Source organism: Anarrhichthys ocellatus, unplaced genomic scaffold (genome assembly GCF_004355925.1).
Source record: "Anarrhichthys ocellatus isolate YVR2014 unplaced genomic scaffold, GSC_Weel_1.0 scaffold7, whole genome shotgun sequence".
Taxonomy (NCBI): Eukaryota; Metazoa; Chordata; class Actinopteri; order Perciformes; family Anarhichadidae; genus Anarrhichthys; species Anarrhichthys ocellatus.
Window position 1 is genome coordinate 7,351,935 of NW_022280037.1, and position 12,399 is coordinate 7,364,333.

Sequence of the window (12,399 nt, forward strand, 5' to 3'; positions counted from 1 at the left end):
TTCTTTAAGGCTATAAATAAAGGAGAGCGACGGAAGTCACAGAAGACAGGCTAAAAATAACCAACTTTTCACAAAGATGTTTTTCTCACCTTTTGATAATTACTCCTATGAATAAAGCAGCGATCCATTTGTGCAGATAGCGTTTGCCTGGTCTCTTCGGCGTGAGTTAGGATAAGATATTGAAGTCCCCCCTTTCCTTTACAGCCTCGCTGAATGCTCCGACACTCCCGGGTTGGAACGCTGCATGCATTATTTCGCATCTTGATGTTTAACAGTTTTGCAGGCACTCTGAGTCAGCGTACATTAACAATTGTATTCACCTTCTAATCATATTGGAAGCATGAAAACATTCCCCCCCCGCTTCCACACCGGACAACCAACACAAGAGCGGAATTTCCATTCATCTCAAAGTGGAGAGGGGAATTAAGACAATTTAATAAAGGCTTAAACCGCTGGGCTTGTCTCTGCAGCGCCTAAAGCCATATTTCCTCTGATCAGCGGAGGAGGGCGACTTTATTGGACATGTTTCTATTTCCAAATCCGCATAACAGGCAACGATGCATGTATTTCCTATAATGTAGATAAGGGAGAGAGGGTTTGATATGTAATAAAAGGTGGGTCTGTGCTGCCTGTTTAAGCCCCTTAAGCCTGATAAATGATGAGCGACAGAGGCACAGCAAGAGGGTCACCGCTATTAACTCCTCGGTTTCCCGGCCTCCACTTAAACTTCTCTCAATTACATGTGGTAATGTGGCTGGATACGGGCCTTATAGGCTTCGACCTGTTCAATCAAACTGAAATAAAAAAAAAAAAAAAAAAAGAAAATCATATACGCAAATCTCCACTATCGCCTTTTGTGGATGTAGGTAGTAGGTATATAGGCTGTCCCTAAAGCCACGTGTTAGGGGGGGGGAACACAGGGATTATCGTCTGTGGCGTAACTAACATGCACACCAGGTATTCTAGGACAAACACCCAATGCAAGCTCATTAAATCAGCATTTGGTGTATCCGCACAGGCGTTAACGACGGGCTCTAATCTCGGCGGTGACCTGCTCAAACTGTGTCACCGCCGAGCAGGGCTGAGACTCTGCAGAGGGGCGGCGGACGTGGCAGGGAGCTGGTACTTTGACAAGACGCGTTTTATTTGAACATAGTAGAAAAATGCAATCGTAAAAATCTGAGTTTTCGCAACAGAAGCACGTTGTTTTTCAGCATTAATATGTTGTTCGTTATTTTCTTCGACGCGTTTTTTTTCCAAATCACAATATGAATTATTTTATGAATTGTTTATTTTAATTGTCCAGGCTTCGCTTGAGTGATTGTTTAACTTTTCTTCTTTATTTTAACATGCGACAACACGTATAATAGCAGATTTATAAAAGTCGTCCAGATTATATCAATATTTAAATAATATTATAGCCGAAACATCAGTGTTTCTTTTTGGCTTAGATATATAAAGCAGTGTATTAATCCTATATCTAACTGATTTGGATTCATATGAAGGCATTCGAAATTAATTTAAAAATCACATACATTCACAAATTCAAAATAATATTATACATAATAAAAGACAAACTAATAAAGGTCTTATTTTCTACTTTGTGTGACACAGTCACTGAAGGGTGTAAACAATTAAACCGAATATAAAGTCAATGAATTGCCAGCCAATACATTTAGAATTAAGCAACAAGAAACAAATGCATAGGACGCTCGATTTGGACACTAAAACAAAATCTGTATTTTACAATATTCATATGTTAGATGACCATTTCCATGTTGATAAAATTAATCATTTGATTGCAATTGCAATCATTTTAATTTTAAAACACCATTCTGTTTATTTTCGAAGATTTCGTTAGATATAGTCGATATTGTTTTATTTTATTTTATTTTGTGGGCCTTCACACATTTGTTGCAAAGCTTTCGTTATCGCGGCCTCCGCTGCGGCCGCCAGGTGTCGCTAGAGGGCCGCATAATGTCTTTCCAGTCTAAGGGAAAAGCCACAGTTACATTTGGTGTTGGCCTGCGCTCTCTCCCCCCCCACCCCCCACCCTCTCCCTTTACTAACCCTTTGACACCAGACTCTGAGATTCGGTGGAGGGGAAAATGAGGCTTTGGAGCTGAAGAATTTACAGTTAGTCGCGAAACTTTTACAAGTATTTGAGTTGCTCACTCCACTTTCTGAAACCCTATAGTCACATTTTACTCCGGGGGTCAAAAATAGTTCATAGTCAGATGACTGAGGTAATGCTTTCTGCAAGAGGAAAACACTGAGGAGCGAAGTTATTATCAACAAATTTTAGATAGAATCATCTAAAAACAAGGAAGAAAGGAGAAAAATCGAATGTAGTTTGTGAGCTAATTAAACGAGTGCAACCTGTTTCCTTCTTTATAGTTGGAACAACGCAAAAATGCAATCGTTTTATTTAGTGCAGAAGGTGATTTATTTAAGTTATTTATGCATCAGCAGCTGCATCTCTTCTCATCTTCAAACTTGTGCAAAAAGCAGAAATAGACGGGCTGCAAGGTTGTTGCTCTCGGAGCCTCTCCAGTAGTCAGTCTATGATCCAGTCTTATCTCAGCGCCTCTATACATTAGCTCTGCTCATTTACATAATCTCAAATACTGAAGAGGGCCAAAGAAGAACAAAGTTACAAACAAGATTAGGGCGATTTTATTTGTTCCTACGGTTGAGCGCCAATTGTTTCTCCAGGAGTGTTTAAGGTCACTAAGAGGATTTGAAGCCCGTTTCATATCAGTGATCTTTTTGAGGGAATTAAATCAACAATGCTTTTCTCTCCATATTTAGCAACAGACGTGTGTGTGTGTGTGAACAACGAGCCCTGCAGGGCAGCAGAGGGGGGGAGAAGGATTGTAAATCCTGCGAAGAGTAAACAGAGGAGTGGAAGTTCAGTGCCGATGCTCGGTCGCATGCAGGCGGACCTGGTGCACCTTCAGGATGTGACATGCAGTGGATCTTTAGCCTGGTGATTGTCCCAGTAGTGTTTTCCTTGAAATGGATCCTCTTCCCCCCCTAATGAATCCAAACGCAGCTGGCCATGTCCCACACGGACACCGAGAGCTTTAACCCTAAACTGACCTCAATTTGACACCACCAGATGAAATTTTACCGCCTGTTAATGCCATCCTCTGATTTTTTTGTATCCGCGTAAGAGTTGTGTGCGCACCTGAAAAACCGTCACAACATGAAAGCCACTTGTACGAAATCAAAAAGTCCTTTAAAAGGTGTAATTGTCTGTGATAGGTGTCCTCCTGGAATAATCTGTCTTGTAAACGCGGTCAGGTTATAAACCGGGGATTTTAACTTGGCACAGGTGTTGTTTACGGGGGAAATTAATTTTAATTACCTATTGAGTGAATGATGATTAAAATAGAATTAGAAAATTAAACACCGACTTGTGTAATGTCGCATCAAAAGCTGTTATTAAGCGAAATTAACATACTTCGCCACCTAAATGTTGTTAATGACGATGTCGTGCGTTTATGGCTTCCATTAATTACTCAAATAAATAGTTCACAAAAGAAGGAGTTTAGAATTTCCACGTCGTTAGGAGTCGTTTGCTGGAAGTTTTATAGGGAAGGACGTGTTTCTGTGGAGCCGTACATTGGACACGCTTAATTAGCCTCTGCTATTTTCACACGCTCTTTCGGGTGTTTACATCCCTCTCCTCGGGGGCAAATCACATATTTCCACAATAAACGCGGTAAAGACCTGGAAGTACGTGTATAAAATTAGCTACAGCGTTTTGGGATTTTAGGATACTCTATCGTTCGCGTGAACGGCAGATTAAACATACATGTGACAATATATTCTATTTTTTTTTTTAATAGTCCAACCTCAAAACTTTCCCCTTGACTGCGCCGCGAAAGGACGCGCGTTCACAACAAAGCGGTAGATACAGTATATAAGGTTTGTGCTACTTACCATGGTTATCCAAAGAAGGAAGTTGACGAAAAAAAAAAAAAAAGTCAAGCGTTAGTGCACAAATCAATGTGAACGATAGTATTTAGCTCATGGAAATATCAGTCTTCAATAGCAGAGTCTGCCGGGCTGGTTGTGTTTACAGAGTGTAAGAGAGACTTGGAGACGGTGAATGCCTTGGCTCTCTGCGCACCGCTCTGCAGCTCCTTCCCGGGGTATTGCACGTTGAAATGTCCACACAGCCGTTTGTCAAACCCTGCAGTCCTACACTTCCCACCCCCCCACACCCCCTTTATGCCAACAAACATAACTGTTGTCACGGTTTCATTTATTGAATCGTTTTCCTTTTAAAAGAGAAAGAAACCCCTGCAATTTCTACAATCGACCTCGAGCAACTCTGTTTGGTATTTAGTTTGTTGGGAGAGTTTATTGACCCTCCAACGGTAGCCACAGCCCATCTCCCTGAGCGTGTGTCTACCCTAATCCTAACCTGTGAATAATTAATTTCCACCATCAAAAATGTCACGGAGCCATAAATGGAGCCTTTATGTGAGAACCTATCAATACAGCCATGATGCCATATTAGCATTGATGGAGCTAAATATTAAAGGGGATAGATGGCCTGCTTCTGTTTTGTGCGTAAAAGTGCTCAGACTCCAAAAAGGGCTTCACTGCTATCGATGGCCGGAGCGTTGCTCCTCCTCCAAACTTCAATCTCCTCACATGATTGATGATCTCAGGGAGCTTTGATAATTGACTACTCTGAGGTAAGGCACGGATTTCTATTAAGAGAGGGGATTGGAAGAAAGAAACATACAAAATTACTTTTTCCACAAAGCTTTTTTTTTTCCTCTTGGAAAAGTTCATTCTGGGTTTAGAGGGGTGTCGTTTAATTTGCTAAAAAAAAAAAAAGAGCAATAATTAACTCTAAGATTAGGAGGTATTAAGGAGATATTAGGCACACAATCTCACAATCACAAACAGATGAAAAGTAAACATCATGCTCATATGTTAAACTCAGCATTCATAAGATGTCCTGAAGATGCTTTATAATATCCAGTTTCAGGTATATCACTGAGGATGCATGCTTACAAGTTCAACGGATTACCTTTTGTTCATGGCACATTTTATCGTGCGTAAATGTTTGCATGCATCCCGCGTAAATCTGCTTTAAACTCAACTTATTTCACTCTAAATCATGATTCATGTGGTTGAATTCAGTCTGTGTTGTGTTTGATAGAACTCAGAGGATCTGCAGCCAAAGTGTCCGCGCTGGGAAACCTTCATTCAGCCTTCTCTGCTTTTTTTTTTTTTTTCTTCTTCTTCTTTAGGACTCTTCACGGCGAAAAAAAGAATTGGGTGGGAGTTGGAGCTGTGTTGGTTTGGCTTTTACCCCCAGTGTGGAGTTGAAGCCGTCCCTGTGCCTCGCATATACTCTGCATATCACAAGATTTGGTCTCTCCTCTCTCTTTTCTGGAGCTGCTGTAGGACTGGCTATGGCCACCGCTACTTCCGGGATCCGTCATTTCATTCGCCCACCGCTCAGCGCTGCGAACTGACTCTGTTTCTATAAGCAAGCTAGCAGCCAACCTGCCAACACTCGCTGACACTCACTCATCTCAGTCTCGCCAGATAGACGAAATACCTACGGGGGAAAGAAAGGAGAGATCTGAATCGCAATCTCTTAATTTCTACTGCTTTTTTCCCTTCTTTTTTTTTTTTTTTACACTGATAATAAAACAAGATAGCGATCTGGAGGCATTAAAGGAGACGCGGACTTGCGGGATGAAAACGGACTAAAAAGATTCGTCCTTCTCTTGAACATCATCACCAACCGTCATTCATTCATTACCTTGACAACCTCTGGCTTTGATTGACAGCTGGAGTGGCAAAAAGCCATGAGACACGACAGTTTAGTTACATGCAGGTTGTTGATGGGCCGATTGTAACCTTCACTTTGGCGCATTTTTTCTTTTTTTTCCGTGGAAAGAGGGAAAACAAGAAAAATTGCAAAACTCCCTGATGCTACGATCTCAACTGAACCACACTGGCGAATAGGAGAAGTCGCAAAGTTGGTTGAAAAAGGAATCTTGCCTCTAAATCACTTTCTAAACAGGACTGGGATATTAAATATACGACAGATTCAGGAGTTTATTGGAGCGCAGCCTGATGGCGCAAAGGGTAGGTTTTAAATCTCCTACACTTACCTGTTCAAATCCACTGTAGGGAGGCACTCGTATCGATAACCTCTTCTCGGGTGGTGGCAAACTCACAAAGTATTCATATCAAAGCTGCTATATTTGACGGTTTTTTTTTTTGCAGCGCCCCTGCTCTTCAAGCAAAGTGACAGCCTCTGCTTTTACCGACAGCCTCCACGACAGTCGTGGATCAGTTTCACAGGAGACTCCCAACTAATTCGCTCTTTTCACCCACCAAACTCTCTTTCCGGGAGCACCTAAGTTCTAATGTTTTTGGTAACGACAACCCGTTTATTAGATATAATATGTGGCACTTTTCTCGCGCTGGCTACGGCGCATTTTCAAAGCTTATTAGAGTTCCTTTGCGTATATTCAAACCGAGACGGCATGCTTTTTTTCTGCACTTTTCACATTTGTTTAAAAAGTAACCGGGCAGCCCGCTGACTTTTGCTCTGATTCTATTCCCAGTACGATGAGCTGGCCCACTACGGTGGGATGGACGGAGTCTCGGCGTCGATGTACGGGGACCCGCATGCTCCCCGGCCGCTTCCCCAGGTCCACCACCTGAACCACGGACCGCCGCTGCACGCCAGCCAGCACTACGGAGCCCATGCTCCTCACCCAAACGTTATGCCCGCCAGCATGGGCTCTGCTGTCAACGACGTTTTAAAGAGGGATAAAGATCAAATTTATGGGTAAGGTTTGCATGAACCAAAACATGCGTGCAATATTTATTTTTTTTACCCCCCGAAGTTTTCAGCTTTTCTATTAGTGAGTTTTGTTGGAGTTTCTCTCCCACCTCTAAATTCGACCGCAATTGTAGAGCTCCATTGTTGGTCCGAGCCGTTTTGTCCATGTGTAATTATATACGCATTGTAGAAGGCATCACGAAGCCTGCAGTAAGTAAGAGTAAGCCTCGAGCATGAAATACAAGCTATAAAATAATATGGAAGCGCTCTGTTTACAGCCCTGAAGTCACAGACTAGACTACATGGGAATATAATTTAAAAATATATATTTTTCAACATCACAACAGTTGTTCCACGTTATAAAGTTTGCTTTAATATTACTGCCCACTATTAGTTGTAGATAATTAAAATAGCTTTGACTCATTTAAACCTTGTCATTGCTGCCTGTAGAAAACTTCTCAAATGTTTTCAGATATTGTCTGCAGTAACACACACACACACACACACACACACACACACACACACACACACACACACACACACACACACACCGCGCGTTACAACGCACCTTGTGTCTTTATAATTATACTTTCATCACATTACCCTCAAATAATGAAAGAAAACGTAATTAGACGTTGTTACTGATGAATGCAAAACTTAGAAAAAATGTTTCCAGACGTTGCTCACTAAACACACCTACTCAGAAAGTGCTATAATCCACAGTGTATCATTATAATCTGGGGTGTAGTGCAGAGTAAATCCTCTTCATCTCTTCTACTCACGGAATAGTTTACCTTCATGTTTTTATATACTGACACGAATCTAAATCCCATAAATTATGGAGCTGAAGGCAGTTTAATGAAGCCAAACGTTTGTTCTAGAAATAACATTTTATTCTGAAATTATAATTTAGCTTTTAAAATGTATTTTGCTGACTGTTTGTCTCACGATGTTAATGGAACAGTATACTTCTTTTTAGTCACCTCTCCTTCGCTTTTAGAGCCATCGTTGTAATCGCAAAGCCCTCGGTGCTTCAGTACGTCTGTAGGGTAACTCTGCAAAAATTAATATTTCATTTCAAGTTTTTATGCAGACTGTATAATTTCTCTAAACTCCCGGTGACTGCTTTAGAGTGCGTCAGTCTTGTTTTTTTTGTCGAGTTTTGTGGACTTCTCAGCCGTTTCTACTTTGCACTGCAAAAAATGTCAGTCTCAACATGGCGATTAATAACACATTGAGTCTAAAATCCTTACATTTCCCAAAACGATGAGTAAAATATCCCAGATGCGTGTTTACCCATGCGTCCAAGTCCAAACAAACTCCTAAATTGATTGTTGAATCCAGGTTTTATTGTTTTAGTTGCTGACAGTCCTGTTCTAAAACGCCGTCACTCGTTTAGAGAGGAGTGTGTAACAGCTATGCAGCGGGATAAAAGTGAAATTATCTCATCCAACTGTGTTCTGTTTATAAATGTATATAGAGACATTTACGACAGATACGTAGGTTGGTCGGGACATTTTTTGCAGTGGGCATTGTGGAGCCGGTGTGCTGCTTGTTCTCAGGCTGTGTTTCCCCTCTTGCAGTCACCCTTTATTCCCACTGCTCGCACTGGTTTTTGAGAAGTGCGAGTTGGCGACGTGTACTCCGAGGGAGCCCGGCGTAGCAGGCGGCGATGTCTGCTCCTCAGACTCCTTCAATGAGGACATTGCAGTCTTTGCCAAACAGGTCAATTTCGAAATATTAAAAATACATATTTTTGGATGTTGTGGCTGCGTCATGGCGCATAGTTTTCTGCCTGGTTCTTTTTTTTTTTCTTGCAATAAAAGTTTCCCTTGATATGATTAGCCCAATGAATAGTGTATGTTCGCTGGAGAATTTCCACTTAACACAAACTCATTAATGATAATTTTTGTATTATCAGGTCACATTTCATGATAGAAATAGACGCATATTCCGCACATTTCATGCCAAACTAACTTTGACATTTGGTGTATTATTTTAGGTCCGAGCAGAAAAACCTTTATTTTCATCAAATCCAGAGTTGGACAATTTGGTAAGCGCACACTTTGACCTCTCTTGTCTCTCAATAATTGCCGCTTCGACGCGGTTATACTCTGCCTCGTTTTGGGATGCTATGGGGTGTCCGCAGCAGCACACACTGAACATATGATTTAAACTTCCGCACAGATGTCAGATCAGTTTTGAAGTGAAGCTGTGTGACCACATTTTGCCGCTGTCAGTGCTCAGTCTTCCCATCTAAGTGACCCAGCTGACCAGTGTGTGATGACCAGAAATACAGCTTCCTTGTAGAGTTAAAAAAAATATGTAGCTCTCGCTGGCTGTGGTGCACTCCATAGTGTTACGACGGGCAGATGATCACATAATACTGTACACGTGTAAAAAAGTATGAATCCTGAAAATGATGTGATATGAACTGTGTTTATTTGGCCCATTTTTTTCCAGATGATACAAGCCATACAAGTATTACGATTTCACCTCTTGGAATTAGAAAAGGTAAATATAATATATTTTTTTATATTTCAGTCTGATCTGTGGCAAACGCATGCTGCCATCTGCACAAACACCCTGAATAAATGCGACTGATATTATTCAAAGTGCTTAAATATAAAGCGCATGTGCTGTAGTTATTAGCAGATATTTAAAAAATAAACCGACATATATTTGGGAGAAAGTTTCAGGTTTTTCATTTTCATAAAATATTTAATTGTATTTAGCCAAGTGTTGTGTGACCGTTGATAAACTAGAAGTCTCTTTGGTCACGTTGCACAATGTTATCGATCCGCAGATTTTGTTTCAACTGCTTATTATCCCACCAGTTTACAGCTTGGCTGTTTATTTTTCGCCGTTCAACTTGTTGCTCGAGTCTCGGGAGAATAATAAGCTCGGCAACAATTTCACTATTGTTTCCTCGACGCCGATAATGCCCCTTAATTGGAGTTATTCTTGGATTGGCTGAAGCGTTTCCCCCATCCTGAAAAAAAACGTGTTTTTTTCTTCCTTTTTTTTCCAGGTGCACGAGCTCTGCGACAATTTTTGCCACCGGTACATCAGTTGTTTGAAAGGAAAAATGCCAATAGACCTAGTTATCGACGAACGGGATGGCAACTCAAAATCAGATCACGAAGAGCTCTCGGGATCGTCGACTAACCTTGCAGATCACGTAAGTAACAGAATTCCATTCATTATATGTGCTGTGCTGTTTTTGTCCGCGTCTGCGTGCGTCTCCGCTGCTTATAGAGAACACCCAGCATGTGTCATTTTTTAAAACACAATGCTTATGAATAATCGGCTGCTTTAGAAATACTCTGATTTGTTTGATGTGTGTCATAATGGCATCTTTTGGGCTGCTTAGCCTGTGCTCAGTGTGTGACCCTGCTGTGCCATCAGTAAATAGAGCATGCTCTGTTCTGCAAGGAAAATCTGCCGATCGATGTTCTAAGGTCAAAAGCTAGATGTGATACAATAGACTGAGTTATTGTTTTAGTCTTTTGATTAGGGGCAGTCATGTGTGCATAATGCGTCCGTGCTCGTGGTTTGTGTGAGTGTGTGTGTGCGCGCTAGTGCATTAGTGGTTGCGTGTGCGCGTGTGCAAATCGCTGCCGTGCATTATGGAGAGTTGGAAAAAAAAAAAAAAAAAAACGTGAAGCAATTATCTGTTACGCAGGTTTAATGTTAAAGCAGGGTATCAGCGGTAAGCTGTAGCTTTAGGCCAATATTTAAAAAGAAAAGGGCTTTATATTTGGGGCTGTGGGAGCTGGATATGGCCTCTGCGTAAAGCTGTGGATTTTGCTGCAGAGGTGGAGAAAGTGGTAGCCTATTGAAATAGATCTCAGAGCTAAAGGCTTACCATCAATGTCAAGTTCACAAGGCATCTGATGGTTCGTCTGGAGGCCTTCCATTGCTGTTGATGTTAATGTGTTTAATTGTTTCGTATTGATTGCCGTGCGGTTTGCTCTGCAGCGGCTTTCTCCTCTTCTCCCCCCTTTTATGGCTGGAGGCTCCATAATGCTGAATTCAATTATATGCACCTGAAGTACAGTAGCTTTAAATTTGAAGATCGATTACCTGGTTTAAATCGTGCATTTTCGGTGTAATAATCACAGCCCCCCCTCCCCCCACCCCCCTCCGCCGCGCGCAATATGGATTGAGTTGACGGTGTGTTATTGAGTTCATATTTGTGAATTATTGCGTCTTGCATGCCTGTGATGAAGCTAATGTTTTGGTGTAGAAAAAAAACAAACGAGCGAGCTGTTGCGAGTAAGTGACTAGTTAATATCTGTGCAGCACAAGGCCAAGCCTATTAGGAATTAAAGCAGATTTAAGTGTTATGCAAAGTCAGAGCGCTACATCTGTTGGGTCTGGCTATAGGCCTAATAGCGGTGGATTCCCTCTGAAAGCCCGTCGCGTGTACATGGCCATGCAGCGCAGCGCAACCGCACAAGGTGAATTAAAACGCTATTAGACCGAAGATGCCGATGTTGGTTTGAGAAACGGTCAAAACGGGAATATTGTGCTCCTCCAACACAAGTGTAGAAATGAGGCATGCTGTTGTTTATATTGTAGAGATTAGATAAACTAGCCTGTTTAGTTTCATGGCAGATGGTTGATACTCAAGCCAATTTCCAATGGTGCCTCCAGTGCTCAGACACCAGCTTTGTCATCAGTCCACTTGTGAGAAATATTTTTGATAATTACAAAATGACATATGCCAATAAAGCAAATCAGGAGCAGTAATAAACAAAGAAGGTTGCATGACAAGCCATTTATCTTGGAGCCATTTGGACTGACCACCTCATTAGGTATTTAACTTTTGAGGGATTTATTTAACTTCTGTGGCACCAGTGAACTTTTTATTACACTGCTGGGCTGAAGTTGACAAAAGCAGAAGAGGGTTTTTTTTTTTTTCTTCTTCGAGTTTGCTTTTAGAGCTCTGTCTGAGCTTAGAGTGATTTTAATAATGGCTGAGTACATGTTATGGAAACATATACACTCTCCAGCTAATAGTTATTTTTTCATGAACAAGACGACAGTGCCTTATTTCTTTACACTGTGTGAGAGCATGCATGCAGTCATGAGGCTGCAGTGGAAATATTTGCAAAAAGTGAAACTGTTGCGGTCATGATGCTGAAAGCCTTTTTAGTAAATCGTTAACTTCCTCAGCAGTCATTTCCATATCTAATTGAAAGGGGTCCAGCTCTTTCATGCCTATAATGTGTTTACAATATTGGAAACAATGCTCAAAAATGCATTTGGCTGCAAAACTGTGCTGCTGGATGGAAAGCAATGCATGTCCTTCTTGTCTTGATTTATTTATTCATTTGTATTTGGCTCTATTTTATTATTAATTTCTGTCCTCGCTTCTCGTGGAGGAGGAAAAGGCGGTTTGATAGTTAGATATGCTAATTTATTTAGTTAGAATCTCTCACGTCCATTTTTCTTTGCTTTGATATGCATTTTTAATATATAGCCCCGGGCTACTTCTCATTTGGTGAAAGTTGGTTTTTCTGGAGATGATGAGGCTCTTCACTGGGAAGGAGGCAGCATGT

At 41.3% G+C, this 12,399-nt stretch overlaps 1 protein-coding gene across 6 annotated transcripts in view; it reads left to right on the forward strand.

The window, feature by feature from the left end:
- The first annotated feature begins 5,202 nt into the window (after positions 1-5,202).
- meis2a (Meis homeobox 2a) overlaps positions 5,203-12,399 on the forward strand; it is a 76,690-nt gene continuing 69,493 nt past the window's right edge. For 3 of the 6 annotated variants that reach the window (XM_031847762.1, XM_031847760.1, XM_031847757.1), the window contains exons 1-6: positions 5,277-6,126; positions 6,612-6,838; positions 8,416-8,557; positions 8,835-8,885; positions 9,296-9,346; positions 9,864-10,013. In XM_031847762.1, coding sequence (XP_031703622.1) covers positions 6,115-6,126; positions 6,612-6,838; positions 8,416-8,557; positions 8,835-8,885; positions 9,296-9,346; positions 9,864-10,013 — 633 coding nt within the window. In that variant the 5' untranslated portion in view covers positions 5,277-6,114. The other 3 variants (XM_031847758.1, XM_031847761.1, XM_031847756.1) reach the window with 2 other exon arrangements.